Source organism: Peromyscus maniculatus, chromosome 9, assembly GCF_049852395.1.
Source record: "Peromyscus maniculatus bairdii isolate BWxNUB_F1_BW_parent chromosome 9, HU_Pman_BW_mat_3.1, whole genome shotgun sequence".
NCBI lineage: Eukaryota > Metazoa > Chordata > Mammalia > Rodentia > Cricetidae > Peromyscus > Peromyscus maniculatus.
In genome coordinates this window covers 2875938-2894270 of record NC_134860.1, presented here as the reverse complement: position 1 = coordinate 2894270, position 18333 = coordinate 2875938, and the positions used below count along the sequence as shown (strand labels likewise).

At 44.8% G+C, this 18333-nt stretch overlaps 1 protein-coding gene across 5 annotated transcripts in view; it reads left to right on the top strand.

Annotated features, from left to right (window-relative positions):
• Cacna2d3 (calcium voltage-gated channel auxiliary subunit alpha2delta 3) overlaps positions 1-18333 on the top strand; it is an 854380-nt gene that overhangs the window by 639927 nt on the left and 196120 nt on the right. For all 5 annotated transcript variants that reach the window (XM_076544133.1, XM_076544132.1, XM_076544131.1 and 2 more), the window contains 3 exons: positions 8916-8987; positions 10405-10485; positions 16203-16277. In XM_076544133.1, the coding sequence (XP_076400248.1) occupies positions 8916-8987; positions 10405-10485; positions 16203-16277 (228 nt within the window). The remainder of the gene's footprint in view (positions 1-8915; positions 8988-10404; positions 10486-16202; positions 16278-18333) is intronic.

Genomic DNA, 18333 nt, shown 5'->3' with positions numbered 1-18333 from the left:
CCTAAATAATAGCTATTTTCTTACAAGAGTGATTCTAGATTTTTCTTAAAGATGTTCCAACTCTCATTTAGCATTATCTTTCACGAAGTTGTCCTTAGGTTATTAAAAAGAGAAAGAAAACAAACAACTTCAGCAGTCCAATTTAAACAAGATGCAGCTTAAGTTCGGAGAGGGCACTGTGCTTACCTTTGTATTTAGACAATGCAGTCTAAGGCACGGTCTCATTGGAATTCAGCATCTCCCACGCAAGCAACAGTGACTCAGTTTAAAAAAAAAAACAAAAACCAGAAACTGTCTTAGACAAAAGCAAATTAACATCTAAGTATCATTCTCATGGGTTGAAAGACTATAATTTACCAAGACAATCAAGGGCAGAAGAAGAGGAAACGTTGCTTAAAGTTTATTTATTTCATATTTACATCTTACTCTTCTACTTCCATTTTGCAAGAACCTCATTTTATTTAGGATTCAGGCATCTTGCAAAAATGTTGAAAAATGCCCTCTACAACAGAAATCTAAACAGTGTTCGGTGTTCATAATCTGCCTAGATTTTTAAAGGGGAAGGAGCTCTTCCAAGAGAGTGTCATAAACGATGATTTGTGTTGTCTGCACTGAAAGAACCAGCTTTTAAAGAAAGGAAATATCTGCCTTTTTATGCTCCTCACTGCAAAGACCATTCAAAACACTATGGTCAAGTACAATATGTTTAACCTAGACTACGAAAACTATATTCTGATGGCATTTTCAGTGTAAATGTGTCTCCAAGGTTCCTGTAACAGGTTATTTTTATCTCTGTGAAAAAGGGGATTTCAACGGGAGACCTAGGTCTTCATATTGTTTTAAATAATGCATTTTTGGTCTGGCAGCATTAATCTTCACTGTAGGTATATGCTGCTAAGCGGGTTTACTTATGCAGTGTTTTCTGTAGAGGAGCCTTAAGGGAAAGCATCCTTGCTGTTCAAACTTTTCAGTCACACCGAAAGGAAATCAGAAAAACATGTATCCTCAACATTCAAATTTAAGACTTGAAATTGTTATAATATCTACTTAAGAGTTTCATTGGTTTTGTTTTTGTTTTTGTTTTTCGAGACAGGGTTTCTCTGTGTAGCTTTGCACCTTTCCTGGAACTCACTCTGTAGCCCAGGCTAGCCTCGAACTCACAGAGATCCACCTGCCTCTGCCTCTCGAGTGCTGGGATTAAAGGCGTGCGCCACCACCGCCCGGCGAAGAGTTGTTTTTGATGGTAGGAAACACCAAAATTGAAGGGCTTGCCACGCCTGGCTGTTCTTCCATGGAGCATCCTGCTGTCTTGGCAGCTCTCCTGCAGATATCTTCCTGTGGGAAATACTGGCTCTTGGTAGTGGCCATCAGAGCACAGCCTTCTGCCTCAGTTTTCACAACTCCTCCTTGTACCCCTCTTTCTGGTACAGAAGTGCTGCCTCCCTTTATTCTAGCACCTGCTCCCAGGACCTGTGTCAATCCGGGAATCATGCATTACATCTCCACCTTTGTAAATAGTCCTTCGTTGGATGTGTTTCTGCAGATACCCATTTGGATTGTGATCTCTGATTTCTGCTGACAGTTGCGTCCCACTTGTCTGTGCAAATTTCCTTTTATGAGTGTCTGCGTCTGAACCAAAGACAAGCATCACTGTTGTATGAAACACATAGTTTCATACTACATGTATGCTTCTGCTACTTGGTTTATTTTTTCAGATGTTGGGATTTATCTAGACTCTCCTGTGAGGTGGTCATTTAGAATTTGAAAGAGATCACACGTGGACTTGGGTTCTGGAGTTAGAACAAAAATGCCCAGAAAAATTCCTTTTCTAGTTAATTATAAATGTGTATTTATAGTCTACTGCCATATCACCCTAAATGCCACCCCCATGTCATCAGAATATGTGTGTATCTGTACATATCATCCTCTCACCATGCAGGGAGGGACGGAGTGGTAATGAGAGTCTTTGTGGTCCACTAATAAAACAAGTCACTTCTTCCCGGAACTTCCCATTGCCAAGTGGCCTTTTAGATCCTAAGTCAAATGTTAATTAGTCAATGTTTAAATATGCACATTTACAGACAGCATGTCAAAACTGGCCTCTATTAAACAACCAGAAAGAGGAAATTAGAGATTATGAGAGTAAAGCATGCCGCCTGAGCCAGACAGTGTTGGCATCAGACAAGCAAGCTGTCTGACCCTGTCTCACATGGAAAACGTGGCTGAACTAGGTTCCATTGCCACCAGTGAAGGGACTTTCAAAACCTCGCCCAGATGAAGGCTGCCCCTGTCTTCACCGGGGTCGCGTCTGTGCTGAACACATCTTGCAACACTAGCGTGTCCCCCCTAGGCTCCTCCCCTAAGATCCCAGTTTGGTATTAAAGATACTTGTAGAGATGACCGTGTTGTGGTAACAGACAGAAGTGGAACATGTCTGGGGGCAGTGGCGGGTGACAGACATACAGAGGACTCCTTTTGTTTAACGACAGAAGGTGGAAAGGTCCAGACTGTTGAGCCATGAGGAACGTCAACTGTACCACCTGCTCCCGTCCCCCTTTGCTGAGTCTGTTCCTCAGTTCTTCTTGTGCTGTAACTTGTATAAGAATCATTTTAGTGACCTTCAGGAACTTTCTGTGTGGGGTAAAATGGAGAACATGGGTGACACATGTTTTTACCCTGTCCACAATTCCCATCATCATGTACCACCCAGAACGTGGCCTCTGGGAACTCCCAAGCACTCAAAGACTTCATGGGCCCACGGAGAGGATAAGAGAAAGACAGCTTCCCTTTGCTCAGGCTGCACTTGAGAAAGTGAGTCATAAAGGACTTGACTTTTTCTGGGATGCTTGGTTGCATTCCCAAACTCTACACCAATAAATAGTCAGTTATTTTCCCTTCAAAATGCCTCACTTTGTATTCGAAGGTGCACACAGCTGTGTTTTTCCACCTCTTAGGACTGTTCCTTTCCTGTCAAGGCAGAGGAATAATAGTTAATGCAGCTTGTGCTTCATCTAGGTAGGTATTAAATAACACTGGCTGCCTTTTAAATGTGTTTTTACTGGAAAAGCTCATACTTTGCAAATGGCTTTTTATCTCCCAGGGCAGTGTGCCTGCAATTCACATAGGCTACCACTAGATGGCAACAGTGTTCTTTTACAGAGTGCTGAGTGCTCTTAATTGTAGGTGTTGAAACAAGAGAAAACTGGCTTTGTACTTAAGTATTATACTCGTGTATAAAATATCTATGTATGGTACTATTATGAACTTAGACTGTACACTCCATTAGTATAGTCAGTGTGTTGAGCAACTTCAATAAGCAAAGCAGAGGAACGGAGGAGCAAAATATAGAAGAAATATTATATTGGAAGAATATAAGTGAATTAGCCTTTGCCCTTGGCTAAGAGCCGGTCTTCCCAGCAGAGTTTGCCATGTGCACAGCCTTCCCTTTCAGCCTCAGCCTTGAGGGCTGAGCAGATCTGCCAGGAGACTCTGCTGAACCCACCTGGAAGTCCTCAAATGTGCTGCCAAGCATGCTGCCCTTAACTTGCTCAAATGCTCAGCTCAACGCCGCCCCCCCCCCCAGCCTTGGCACCACCCTCAGGGCATCCAGCTGCAGGAGAAGCAGCATCCTGCCAATGGCCTCATCAGTTCCCTCTGGACGGAGATGTAAAAAACGGCAAGGCAGACAGATGTCCTTCAAAAGCAGCGGCTGGGCTGCTCAGCAGCCACCACGGTTCTCCATCCCCATGAAGAACCACACTCACCGACACGGACTCCAGGCCTGCCCTCTTCCCCTGCAGAGGCTTAGGTCTCTGCACTGGTTGGCCAGAGGAGACTCCCAAGAGTGCACCTTCTTACTGGAGATCTCAAAGCAGCCAAACTCTTGTTCATTATGAAGTTTTTTTTTTTTTTCCATAAAATCCTAATGACAATATCCCATTGTAAAATATAGTTGCTGGGGATGAAGGCATCTAGAGGCTAGTGTCCCCCTCTTCTCCTCTCATTTCATCTCTTTAGCGTTCCTTCCCTGTCTACCTCTCCCTCCCTTCCCCTCTCCTTGCTCTCTCCCTCCTCCCCTCTCCTCCTCCCTCCTCCTCTTCTTCTCTTCCACCTTCCTCTCCTTCTCTCTGGTGGCTATTTTTTTGGGTCTAATTTTCTATCTAGTATGAGGGGACATGAGTGCCAAACTTGGGTTCCTATAGGCACTCACCAGAAAGATCATCTTTGAACAAGCTTGAGATAACAAAAAGGCAAGAAATCCCAGAGAGTCCAGATCAAATCTTGTGCCTAATTATAAGCCAAACTTCTGGCTTAGATGGTGTATGCATCTACATAAGAAACTGGTTGGTTGGCTACCTAGCCATATGAGCAGGGTGAGAGGCATCAGCTGCCAGGAAACCTTGTGGTTGGAGGGTAAGAAGGATTTATCTAAGGAAGGGGAAGGTAGGTGGTGATGTGTGCAGGAAAGAAAGGGAAGGTGCCCAGAAGTTTCTAAACTTCTTCCCTGCTACCGTTTCACCTACCAATAATTTACTATAGGAGAGTTAGAGTGAGGCAGGGGACTTCTTTCTGCTTGTTAAGCCAGCTTTCAGGAGGCATTCTGGATCTGCCATTTTCACTGATGGGTATCAATAAATACAAGATGCCCACTCGAACCCAAGCTAGAGGAGAAGAAGATGGACTCTTTGCTCACTACAGGAGACCCAGCGTGCCAGCCTCTGCTAGACTTCTCCCTCTGTCTCCTCAGTTTTTCTGATTCCCTAAGTGCATCTGGGGTCCTTGGAGGGAGACACCCCAGTCTTGTCCCTAGTTATCTTTATAGCACACGGCAGAGGGCACGCGCAGCATACAGCTGAGGCTTAAGGAAGTTCTGGAGGAAAACAATGACTAGCAAAGAGGAGACCAGCAGTGAACGGGGGATCTGAACGGGGGATCTGGTTGTCTTATGCTGTTGGGGGCCACACCCTAGGTACTGACCACATTCCTGTCTGATGCCATCCATGGAAATTCATGCAATACTGGGGATGGGAGGCCTGGCGTAGCTGCACAGACCTCACACATGAGTCGGATGCATGTTCATAGAGACACATGCATGGTTAACTTGGGGAGCTGACAGGAAGCAGTCAATCTGCTGAGCAAGTTTGTGTTTTATAAACCAGATGTTCAGCATTACTATCCATCATTTCCTTTGATACCAGAACGGTCCCCATTATGTAGCATAGGAAATGAAGGATATGGAATAATATACACTTATTATACAGCAGAACACCATAGCCAAGCAGTTCAGGGGCTGTTCAAAGTTTGGACAAGTGTAATTGAACAGCAGTTCATTTTAGGATTCCCGTTTAGACTTAATGAGATTTTTACCCAGGTAGACTAGGGTGATCCCCATCTCCTACTTCTACCCTTTGGAAAATGAGTGTGGATTCTGTGTCTGCATTTTTCTTGGAAACCTTAAATATGAATCCTAGGTCCTGGTCTTGCCTCAGCAGCAACTACAGGTTGGGGGCCACAGAAAAGCCGGCAACCCCTAGTGAGTGTCAGAGACAGAGGGCTTCTGGCCATGGTTGGCTGCGTAATCTCTGCTTGGAGGTCTGACTGCTCCTTCCTGTAACAGCAGCACAGAATGCCTTCAGATCATAAAGTACTTAGGAAAGTGCAAACCCACTTTCAGATTGATTTTTCTCCTCCACGAAATGTTTCAGATGCACAGAGGTCAAACCGGGGAGTTAAGGGCTGATGGAGGGTGGCTGAGGGTCATAACATTGTACACATGCTGTTTCTGGGTTCTGTGTCCATAGGACAAGCTGGATTCCACAGGAAGCCTGCAGGTTGGAACTCTGGCCAAGCCAGTCTATAAGTGGGCCACAACCCTTAGCAGAAGAGGACACAAGATTATGGTCCCACATGTGAACTCTGGCCCTGCCGGGACTTACTGAATTTCTTCTGTTTACCTGGGGCTGGTTACAGATGAATGGTTCTAGAACAAGTGCAATAGTATAAGGATTTTTTCCCTTCCCCAAGTGAAGCTGATACTATTATACTCTGGCGGAACACTTGGAAGTCCATTTCCCGGTCTTGCATTTGTGCCAGGACAATTACTCGTGATTTATAACTGACTCTCACTGGTTGCAGGGAAAAAGCTTCATTTCTCATTACTGTCAGTGGTGTGTTTTGGTTTCATCGTGATCCATGTTGGCATTGCTTGAAATTTTGATTTGAGTTGCAAAGTGGAATTTGTCCAGGGTTATGGATCAGCTCAAATTAGTGTTTCTGTATAGCAGCAAGGATTAATCAAGGAGTTGGGAAATGGGATGTCTAATACAAAGAGAGCTGTTTACTGTGGACTGGGTCTGCTTTTGAACCTCCAATGGCCGCCATAGTATACTTTAAGTATTTTTAGTAGAAGTTGAAACTGCGTTTCCATAAACAATTACTATACTACATATGCTGGCTGACTTGATTCTTGGCACAACAAGAACTGTCAACATTGTCTCGAGTTAATACAATTTGGTTATTAATATTAGAAAATAAATTATTTACTTATTCTAATGCCTAGCAAGTTGCTTGAGTAACATGCCGATTAGTCAGAGGTCTTGAAAAAGACAGGGCAGTAAGAAAACCTATACAGAGAAAGCATGTGTATAGTATATTGTGTATGTATACAAGCATATAAAGACAGCCTATGTGTGTATGCATATGTACATATAAATACCTACATACACACAGACTTATATTTGGAGTGAGTTTTATATTAAAGAATATAAATGTATACTCTAATAAATCCGAATCTGTGGAGCAGATTGGTGAACTGGAAATTACAGGAAGGGTTGATGTTTCAATGTTGAGTTCCAAGTCAAACTGGAGGCAGAAGTCCTCCTGCCTTGCAAGGTGTGTTTATCCTCTTAAAACCTTCACCTGATTGGATGAGGCCCACCCAAATTGTGGAGGGCATCTACCTTTTTCAAAGTCTTCCTGTTTGAATCTGAGTTATATCAGTGAAAGGATCTTCTCAGCCATCATCTAGAACAGCAGTTGATCAGACAAGTGGACAGACACCACAGTTAGCCAGGAAGATACCACAGGCTTCCTGGTCCTTAAAGACCATGACATTTTTGCCTCGTTTCGAAATAGATGCAAGATTAGCCTGTTCCCTCCATTGCTATTGGGAATTTTTTCTAACATCTGACAGTGCTTCCATTGCTTCTGAAATTGTGAATGGGGTGAAATGGGGGAAGATCCCCCGTAACAGTCTTCCTTGGTTTAATGTACACTAATTATTAAAACAAGGATTCCTATTTGGAAAGTCTAGAATAGGTCCTGAAGTTTTGCATTTATGCCAAGCACTGGAGTGTTGTTGTCTCTGGCATCACATTGGCAAGGTCCATAGGAACAACAATAATAGGCATGATATATATGTAACTTGCTGAGTACTAAGTAAACAGGAGAACACGGAATGTGGTGGGTGTAGACCTGTAATTCCAGCAATTGGTAAGTAAAAGCAAAAGGATCAGAAGTTTAAATACAGCCTGAGCTATATAAGACACTTTCTCAAAAAAAAAAATATAGCAATAGAAAAGATGCACTAAGTCTAATTTCAAAAGATGACTTTTGCAGGAGACAATAGACAACCTGTATAGCCGTCAATCACTTAGATTCTAGAATCATCTCCTTAGGTGGCCTCTTTCTAAGAAAGAAGTGTGATGGAAAAGTACCCAATTCCTCCATGGAGAGAGCACCAACTCCTCCATGGAAGTAAACCAATGGAAAAGTGAGTAGAACATCAAAACATGCCGGAGACCGAAGATGGTGGAGTCCAGACCTCAGAGTGCTCCACAGTGGGTGCTCAAGGAAGATACGGAACAGAAAGGATTTCTCTCCCACTGGGCTTGCACAGCTAACTGTGGTGCCTGCCAGCTGTGCCCAAAACAGTCTTTGCTCTTTTACTTTAGTCTAATCTTGCCATGTACTTGCTGTATGACCTGAGAGCAGAGAAAAGAATCCGACATCCTTTGAATGCCTCTATGTCAGAGTTCCATGCTGGGGACTGGGCTGGTGCATCTTCCTGTGAAGCCAGGAAGACCTGACTAGTGCAGCTAAGAAGCTCAAAGCTGACAATCAGAGCTAGGTTGGTCTTGAACCAAAGCCTACTACTGTGCTCTGAGACTCTGTTTCCCCATTTGTTACTGGAACAGAACAGCTGTTCCAACCTGTCTCACTCACCCCACCCCCCGCCCGCCCCCAGCCCAGTATGAAAAGCAGATGTGCCCAGAGGTCTCAGAGTGTCTGTATGCAGCCGAAAACATTGCAGGGTTGCTTCCGATTTCAGGAGTAATTCCTTTGGAAGCAGTGATTAGCTTCCTCCTGGTGATTTTCAGGGTCATATGCTAAAGCTGTCTTTTCCTTTCCTTTCCATTTGGGACTAGCACTCAGGAATCTGAAGAGGTGAAGGGGCTTGACTGGCCCGCCTGCCTTGGGGATAGTAAGAGCTTCTGGGTTCTATTCCCTCCCTTAAGGACATTTCACGAGGCCCCTGAGGTCTGATGTTTCTGATCCTGCATTATCAGAAGTGTCATTATAACACACACTGAACACAAATGTCTGGGGAGGAAAACAGTAACATTGATATGTTGTAATAAAACAAATCACTGAAATCCAAATGAGGGTCATCTCAGGCAAAAGCGCTGAACCCAGATGCATCAACTAGAGTGACTGACAGGTGGGTTTCCAGTCTGGGCCTGGGCCTGTTGGCCTGCAGATCAGGTAGAGAGATTCTGTGCTCCCACCCTGCCAAAGGATCCCAAGGATTCGTTCTCAGCAGCCTTTGGCTTGAAAGGATGTGCTGGTCAACAGGAGGCCTCTGCACCGAGCCATCCAGGGCGTACCCAGTAACTGTCTTTCCTCTCTCCACTCAGCTTGCTGATGATCAGGGCCTCGTCCTGATGACCACAGTGGCCATGCCTGTGTTTAGTAAGCAGAACGAAACTGTGAGTATGACGCTGTGTCTCTACCTGGTGCTGGGAGGGTCATTTCTCAAATAGTTTGTATCTAAGCTCTGTGAGCTCTGGTGACCTCTTCCCCTCCCCACCCCCAAGGATACTGCATGTGAGTTTATTCCTCTGGTTTTAATTCATTATGAGGGCTAGTGAGCCAAATGTAAATAAGAAGGATGGGCAGAGTTCTTAGCATTTGTAGTCCCTCTCTAAAATTTAGACATTCAATGACCAGAGGAGGGGAATTTCCAGACAACTCTTGACTGTGGTGGCTGCACCTCTCCTCGGTCATCTTTGATTCATTTCTTGGAGCAAGGTATCAAAGTACTGCAAAGTGGGATGGTTTACCAAATATAGTTGTGGATCTTGAGAGTCTGAAATCAAGATGTTGACCTAGCCAGGGTCCCTTCAAAGAAACAAGGGAGGAATATTTCCTTGTTGTTTCTGGCTGTGGAGCCCAACATCCCTTGGCCCGTGGCAGCTTCGTTCCATATTGCATCATCTGTATGTGTCCTTCTCTCTACACCCCAATCTCTTCTTTCCTAAGGAGACCAGACATTTAAGTGTCTCTGTGAATCTCAGATGATTCTTCAGGAGGTCTTTAGCTATGGTATCTGCAAAGACCCTATTTTCCAAATGCCATTGGATTCTGAAGTACAATTGAAATTATGAGTGAATGTGAGTTTTCTATAACCCTCTTCAAACCACAAACAAAACCACACAGCAACAGACAGCACCAATGTGTGTGTTCTTCCCAATGGCCTTTCTGTTATTGGGAGTTTCAGCAAATCACAGTGACCACCTCCCCTAAAAAATTGGGGACACTGGTTCCACAATGCTGTTTTAAAAAAGAAATGTGTCTCCCTTTGGCTACCAGGCATCTCCTTCATGGGTGCAGATGGTGGTGCACGTGAAAAAAAAAAAAAAAAACAAACAGTTGCCAGGTGGTGGTTGCACATGCCTTTAATCCCAGCACTCGGGAGTAGAGCAAGGCGGATCTCTGTAAGTTCAAGACCAGCCTGGTTACAGAGCGAGATCCAGGACAGGCACCAAAACTACACAGAGAAACCCTGTCTCCACAAAGCAAAACAAAACAAAACAAAAAAAAAAAAACAGTTGTCACTCTATCTCTCCTACAGAAAGCTTTGCTAGAAGCTAGTTCATAATCAGAGTCCTTGGCCATGAAACTTCTAGGCTCCTGCACACCATGTTTCAGTTTTCAGGAAGAAGGTGAGCACTAGAATGTCTTAGCACAAGAATGCTGCTATTAGCCCAGAGACAGTCCCTTCTTGACTAGCTATAATTTGAGTGGAAGGTGAAACAAGAAGCCTATAGAGCTCTGAGTTAGTGATCTCAGAGAAGGCATCAGACAGTAATCTATTGTATTCTGCTTAATGTCTATTTTTTGCAGAGGTCAAAGGGCATTCTTCTGGGTGTGGTTGGCACAGATGTCCCAGTAAAAGAACTTCTGAAGACCATCCCCAAATACAAGGTAAGGCACTTGTTCACTGTGGCTGGTGCCAAAGAGGGATCAGAAGTGTTGACTTCACAGAGGTCTGGCTTAAGACTCCACCTGCTCCTTAGGCAGAGTTCTCCTTACCACCATCATGGTCTATTGCCTTCCTTGTATCATCTGTACTGTTCCTTGATGGGTATTTCTTAATTTAAATAGACTTGTTTCCCTAGTCTCTCCTCTAACCTCAGTATAAAGACTCCTGCAAAACCGAGAGTTCGGATAAGGTCCTTGTATTTTCCTTTCGACGCTGACATGATTGGCTGGTATGGAGGCTCCTTGAATTCCCATGGAGAAAACTTCCCCATTTGCTGGTGGAGAGGAAAACAAATCAATATGTGGGAGGGAGCTGGCCCACTCAAGGTCCAGTATGGCATACAGAACTGCCTAGGGCCCCCAAGTGAGGAAAGCATGAGGCTCACTGAAGATCTTGGTGGCCCACTGGGCAAAGGGCTCTACCTGCTGTCTAGAGTTGCATCCTTTCACTCCTCCCCAGTCCAAGGTGGACTAGCTGGCCCACCCAGCTATCTCTGGGCTCACTCTGGTTGGCAAAGGCTCTCTCTGTTTTTATGGAGGATGAGGCCAGGCCCAGAATCTACAGGTACTCACTATCATACTCTTTGGGTGGCTACTTTGTCTGATTGGCTGAGGCTGGCTCAGGCATCGATTGACCTTGCCAACCTTCTGGAGAAACAAGAAAGTAAAAAGGACTCCATGGATATCAGGAGGGAACAGCCAGCTTCTCCCACCAAGACTCTCTGACTGGGATTACGTTTCCATAGCCATAGCAAGGATCTAGCCCTGCATAATCAAGTAGTATAAATGACAGGCTCTCAGAAAATGAAAGCCAAGAATGGGAAGAGGAAGGCTTCATTGCCCCTGAAGAGAGCGTGCTTTTGTTGAAATCCCAGACCTTGGTATCCCTAACCAGGGACCACTGTTTAAGGAAGGCATCCGCTTGTAATGTTTCAAATGAGTGTGAAGTTCCGGTTTCAGTGAGGATATGCAGGAATCCAAACACTGGCTACTACTTGATGTGTTCCAAATGAATCAAGGAAGAATGGATGGAAAATGGAATGTCAACAATTACCTTCTGGGTCAGTTTCTCAAATTTTCCTCTACTGGGGCGTGGGCTAGGTAGGCACCTTTCACCCCAACTTTCTAGCAAAAAGAAACTGGGGCACAGAAAAGCCATGATTTTAACCTCCAGGACCCCACTATCGCTGGGAATGATGAGAGCAATTATCATGATAGTTAAGACATAGTTAAAATAAAATCATAGAAATAATGAAAAAATAGCATATTTATTGTTCTTACCATGTGGTTGGTGTCCTCTAAAGTACTCTACATGCATTGTTACCTGTTCAACATCACCCACCTAGTAAGAGATCAGCAGAACACAGTGAGATTAGAAGAGAGGAAAGTCAGCCATAGCGAGTAAACCAACATCTCTGGGAATGTGTTCTGTGCTTTCCGGGAGCCTGGTGGGAAAACTGGAGACAGAGGTATGGTCCACATTGACTGAAGACATCTGTCCCTCCTCCATTTCCATAAAGAGCTTTGGGAAAGGTGTGCATGTCAGCCAGGTAGAGCTAGGGGCAGTAGGATTGGAGAAACTTTAGGGAGCAGGATCCAGGTCACATTTGCCCTCTTGATCAACACTGTATAAGGATGAGTCAGCTCTTAGCTCTGGGGATTCTCCCAAGGATTGTTCTTTCTCCCTAAACTTCATATATTTTTCCCCAAGCCATCAGACTTCCTATAATTTTTATTAAGAATCCCAGACACCCCAGCAATAATTTCCAGACACCATGGCCTGTGTTACCATAATGAGCTATTTTATAATTGGGTTCACTTCATTAGCCTGAAGGCTCTCGCTTGGAAGGGACATGCTCCTCTCCCAGGGACAGGGTCTGCACAGCTCCTGGCCTCCAGGAAAGCAGGGAAGTGAGCGGTGGATCCAGGGCCTGTTTGGCAACTCCTTATGCTGGAAGGTTCTGTGTCCAATCTGTTCCCTGTTACTCCACGGGACTGATCATGCAAATGGACAGGGGGACTGGCTGTGTTCCAGATGAAATGAGACTTAGGGATTCCGTCAGCATATTGATTTTTGGCCAAAACTAAACATTGTCCATTGTCACTTTATGAAGTTTTGATTCTCAGAGAGATCCATCTACAGGCTGTATTTGGAGGCTCCACAAATACAGCTCTCTCTTCTTGTAGCTGCATCAGATGATCTCCAAGAGTCACCAACCAGCACGCAGAAAATTCAAATGTAGTTTTTCTCAGGATGTTCTCCTAGGAAGGTGTTTAACCCAGTAGTTTCTGAACATCAGGCAAGTTAGGCACAGGTTGAGATGGGCTGGCTGTGTATGCGGAAGCAGATCACTTCTTTTGGGCTCATTTTTTTTTTTTTACTGTTTACTTTGGTTCTGTTCTTGAAGATCATCAAGGTAGTGTTTGAGTAAAGCAGTAAGTGCCTAGAGTGCAGACAGACTTAACTGAGTGCCTGACGCATGCCTGACATGTGCCGAGGGCTGCGGAAGTCCAAGGTGAGTGCAGGAGTCCCTTCCAACAAGAGGTCCCTCTCCCAGAAGAGGTTCAGCCCTGAGTGCTGTCTAAAGCAAGACAGAGGAAGGAAGGGGACCCAAGGAGGGCTGAGAGGCAAGAAGGTCCAGGTAGCATTTTTTCTGCCTTGTGCAAAGGCAAAAATGAAAATCTTCTTGTGGTTTATATAAATGGAATGGGAAGGAAGAAAGCAAGAATGGAGTCAGAAAATGTACAGGAGATGGTCGGGAGACCAGGAGGGGAACAGGTAAAGAGTTTATCTGAAGGGGCTGCATGAGGCTGGCACCTGAGGGCAGGCCTGTGTAGGAAAGAGTACTGCCAGGGATGGCTGGTGCCAGGTCTACTGAGGGGCAGCAGGTGAAGGAGATAGTGTGGCTACATAGGTAGGGGCCAGCCCCAGGGAGACCTGATGGGTAGACTCACAAAATCCATCTCACACACCAAAGGGGTTTTCTATGTCTTACACAGGAAGCATGGTGAGAATTGCCTTCGACCCTGGTCTGTCTTTGAGGCCTGGAGATCGGCTGGTACTGTTTTTGGAAACTGAAGCAATATAATGATGACTGTTCAAGGAGTCAGGCTTGCACCCGAGGAATGTCATAGAGAAAACGTGGCGTGATTGTTTGGTTTGGAAGATGGAGGGTAAAGGGAGCAGGCTAAGGAGATGCTTAGGTCTCTAAGGGTGGGGGAGGGGAGTCTAGGAAGTCCTAGTCCACCTACCTAGAGAGGATAAGAGGAAGAACTTACAGAGCCACACTGGAGATGCGCACTGCCTCCCGTGAGAGAGCTCAGGGAAACAGAGCCCTTGGGAGAACGAAAGACATGGGTGCTGAAGTTCATAATGGAAAGTAGAGTTAAGGTAGACAGGAACCACTGGGGAGGGGTCTGGAGGAGGGCTGGGGCCTGAGGAATGACAGGGAGTGAGAGGAAGAAGGGTGGGGCCTGGCAGTGGAGGAGGTGAGAAGGAGGCAGCAGTCAGTTCATAAAACCAGGAGAGCCGAAAAAGAATCCCATAGACTCAAGCAAGTGTGGAGAACGGTGGGGTCGTCGAGGGGCTGGCCAGAGGGCACAATCGGAGTCTGGGGGCCACAGATGGGCATTAGGCCGCAGAGACAGCAGGTGGTCAGGGAGAGGATGCTGGGACAGAAAGGCCAGGCCCCTGGTATTCCCAGGGAAGAAGCACAAAGCAGGGCTGAGCTTGTACAATCTGTGCCATTTTTTCTGCTTCTTCTTCTCATATTCCTTCTTTCCCTGTGTCCCTCCCTGACCCCCCTCCCATCCACCCCTCTGACCATTTTTAACCGTATGCTCTGACTTTTGCCCTTATGGCTCTTACATCTGGGGGAGGGAGGCAGACATTTAATAATCGATGCCTTGCCTATCAGCCATACCCTCCTAGATGATGGTTCTCATTTGTAAAGTGCTATGCCAGGGAAGAGCGGAGCATTGAGACCAACCTTCTCTTGAGACCCACAGCAGAGGGAGGGGCAAAGTCAGCTGTGTTGGAAGACACTGGCTGCATTAGCTGACTATAAAATACCATTTGTTTGGTCTGATGCTGAGTTTGAATTTCCAGGCAAAACCCACTCTTGCCTTTAATGGAAGAAGTCAATCTCCCCGAGTCCTTCCTGACCCTTCCAGCCCATATTAAACCAGGACTTAATAACGATAATTAATGCAGTGTTGACTGTCTGACATTCTTCCAGGAGACAAGATGAAAGAGGCGATAGGCATCTCAAAGGATAGGAAATCTTGGGTTTATCTTTCCCGGCATAATGAAATATACTTTTATCATTAGAGTCAAGTAGAATGTTATTAAGACTCGCTGTGCAAGGTAAGACCGGGAGAAACGTCTGTTGCCCTTGACGACCGCAGGCGTATTTGCTTTATGTAATACAACGGAAACTTTTAATTGCTGGTGTTAAATTCTCTGAAGTTCATTTCACATCACCTTGACGTTAAGCTAACAAGCAGACAGGGTCACTCCTGGTTTGTAAACCCTGTTGTCTGGATCATTTAATAGTATCATATGCAGGTCTGTGAGCGGCAGGGGGTCTAAAGGAAGAGGAGGTAAGGGTTCAGAACTGTGAAATGATCCCTCAGACAGAAACTGAGATTTTTTTCTTCCCTCTCTCTTTTCACTGCTCTGGCAAAGGTGGGTTATAACTGAGAGAGAGAGAGAGAGAGAGAGAGAGAGAGAGAGAGAATGAGAATCAGTATGGGTTTTACGCCAGAGGCCATTTTAATACATGAATGATTTGTAGGTAAATTTATTGTAGCCAATGGGTGCAGTCAAGTGTGTAATAGAAATATTGTCAAAAAGCTGGGATTATTATTTAAATAAGTGCAGTGTTAAATTTGATTACATACTTTTTAAAGCTAATAAAACATTTCATTGCTCCCAAACTATTTCCCATAGTCCCATGTAGTCAGAAAACATAAATTAAGTGAGGCTCTGCATAGAAAATTACCCAGGCTTTGTGTGGATGGAAGCGTGCATGGAAAAGCTTGGCAGCCACAGTAAAAATGACAGGATATAAAGGGACCGGCTGCCCCCCACATGGGGCTGGTAGAGCTCCTTGGACACCTTAAGGATTCTGGAGAGGACAAAGCAGGAGAGTGATTTAGAAATGGTCCCTGGGGGAGGGGGGACAATAGATGCCTGGAGGTGAGACAGCATGAGGGCCACTCTCCCTCTTCCTCATCTAGATAAGGGAGAAAATGCCCCAACTGAAAAAGTTCTGTTTGCTTGGACATGCACCCTTTCCAGAAATATTCATTTCTGGAAATATTTCATATATTTCATGATTTCAAATATTTCATGACTTTGTCGGTTTTTCTAAAAAGTAATTGTCTTGTTTTAAATAAATAAAAATAAAGCCGTAGGATGCCCGTGTGGGACGATGACATTTTAGATTGTGATGTTTGCTGAGCTTATCTGTGACAGGTCCACATTTCCACCAAATGTCAAGGATCAGTGCCTTGCATTCATTTTAATGAAATATTGTGCTGATAAGGGTTATGAATGCCAAGTTTAAGCTGTAAATTACTCAGGTCGGGCTGCTTTGTGCTTTGTGAATCCGGCTGGGAGTCGGCTAATGAAGGTTTCTTTTGCGTTCCTCTTACAGTTAGGAATTCATGGTTACGCCTTCGCCATCACGAATAATGGATATATCTTGACGCACCCGGAGCTCAGGCCGCTGGTAAGAGGAGCGTCCATTCCTGATTATCTTCACCTCTCAGCAACGGTACCTTGCAGCAGTTTTCATGAGAAAACCACTCAGTTCATGGTGCTAAAGAGGCTGTTTGCATGGCCACAAACTAGTGTTTGACTCTCAGTGTGTAGTGTTAAGGAGAAGTCATAGTTTCTGCCATGTTCTATACGTAAATCCACATATATCTAAGTGCATTCATTCATTTTAATAGAAATCTATCCGTATTTTGGAATTTTTTTCTTTAACTCCACACAGTTTGAAACCCATTATAATGAATATTCATACTCTAGCCCTAGACTCACTTACTGGAAGTCTGTTTTGATAGAACCAATCAGGTACAAGATCTCTGAAAATTCACTTCATTAGGATTTACCTCCCAATTACATTGTCAGAGTGCAGTGTTCGTAGAAGCTATTCAACAACACCTTTCTGGATAAATGGAAACAGCTAAGATTTTTTTCTCCAGTTTTCAGCACCTGAGTCATACCCAATAGCACTGTTTTTTATTTTCTCCAAGGGTGGTCTGAGGCCAATCCAAGATAGTCCATGGTCTGTCTCCTGAGGCCAGATCCTCACAAGGAGGTTGCCTAGAGCACCCCTCCAGAGAACAATGAGGACAGTCTCCTAGAGGACAACCAGGCTCTTCAGAAGAAGCCATGCTCGAGCATCACAAGTTCAAGGCCAGTCCAGTGAGACTCTGTCTTAGAACAGGAAAAAAATGTGTGCAGAGGGATGACTGTGTAGATCACAGCGGAACGCTTGTCCTGGGTATACTAGATCTACCATGATACAAAGGAAAGAAAGACATAAAGAAATGAAGAAAGAGATGCTAGTCCACTGATAGCATCTCTCGTGGATCCTGGAGAGGTGTGCAGAGGAAGGGTGACGTTGCTGGTCATCCTGGGCTGGTTAGAATGTGCTGCAAGAGTGACAGCCCCTGTGATTTATGAGCCTTTAGTTCATTTTAAAGAAGATATGGGTAGTAAGAGGAACACAGCCTTCTACGTGGAGGATGTGTAGGTCATTCTCTTGGCAACATCCACACGCACACACGTGCATTTAAACGCACAGTACTGCCCGCAGCAGAAGTCTCTGTCCCTTTCCTCAGAATTAGAACATAGCAGCAGAGAACTCTGCAAATGTTTGTCAGCCAAGCGCTGTGGGAACCCATTCTCTTCTCACTTGCATCATTGTTTAGAAACTGTCCATGTGAGAGACCCATCATCATCCAACTTTGCTCTAATCACCATGGTATTAATGGAGTCATCATGACCACATCACATGAATCCCATATGCTTGCTTTTAGATGGGACTGATGGTGATGTTTGATTGCAACACACACACACACACACACACACACACACACACACACACACACACACACGCACACACACACACACAAATACATATGAATGAGTGTGTATGTCTAAATGACTAAATTAACTGGTTAGCTGATTTCAATTATAACTCTGAACTTTTGAGATGTCTGATTAAAAATGCCACAGATATCTTAAGAATATATAAATCTAACGATATATTTGAATCTAAAAAGCTGACTGCACTACTCACCCCAAGCTGTCAAGTGGAGTTGTTGATTGGTCAGAATGGGTACAAGTGGGTTTGGTGTGATGAAGTATGGACTCCTGGTTCTCATATGCTCCAAACTAGAACAGATCAGAGGCAGTGGCATGATCAAACCTGACTCTTCTGCCATGGGATGAATTAACTTCCTATTTATCGGCTTTTGAAGGAGAAAGGAAATGGAACCAGAAGTCACAAGTCACCATGGCGGTTTTCTTCGCTTTATAGCCTCGGGAATGGCTGTCCCCTACAAGTGTATTCAGTGTCTCTCTAGCCATTTCTATCTCCTGGTCACACAGAAAATAAATAGCCTATTTATGGAGCTGTGTCTGCAGGGAGGGCAGCTGAAAGGCTGGAGTAACAGGTCACTCCAGACAACATTGTTTGAGGCTGGGCCTGTGAATGCTCACACACAGGAGTCATTGCTATGCATATCATTATTCAAATGCTGGGATGAGTGGAT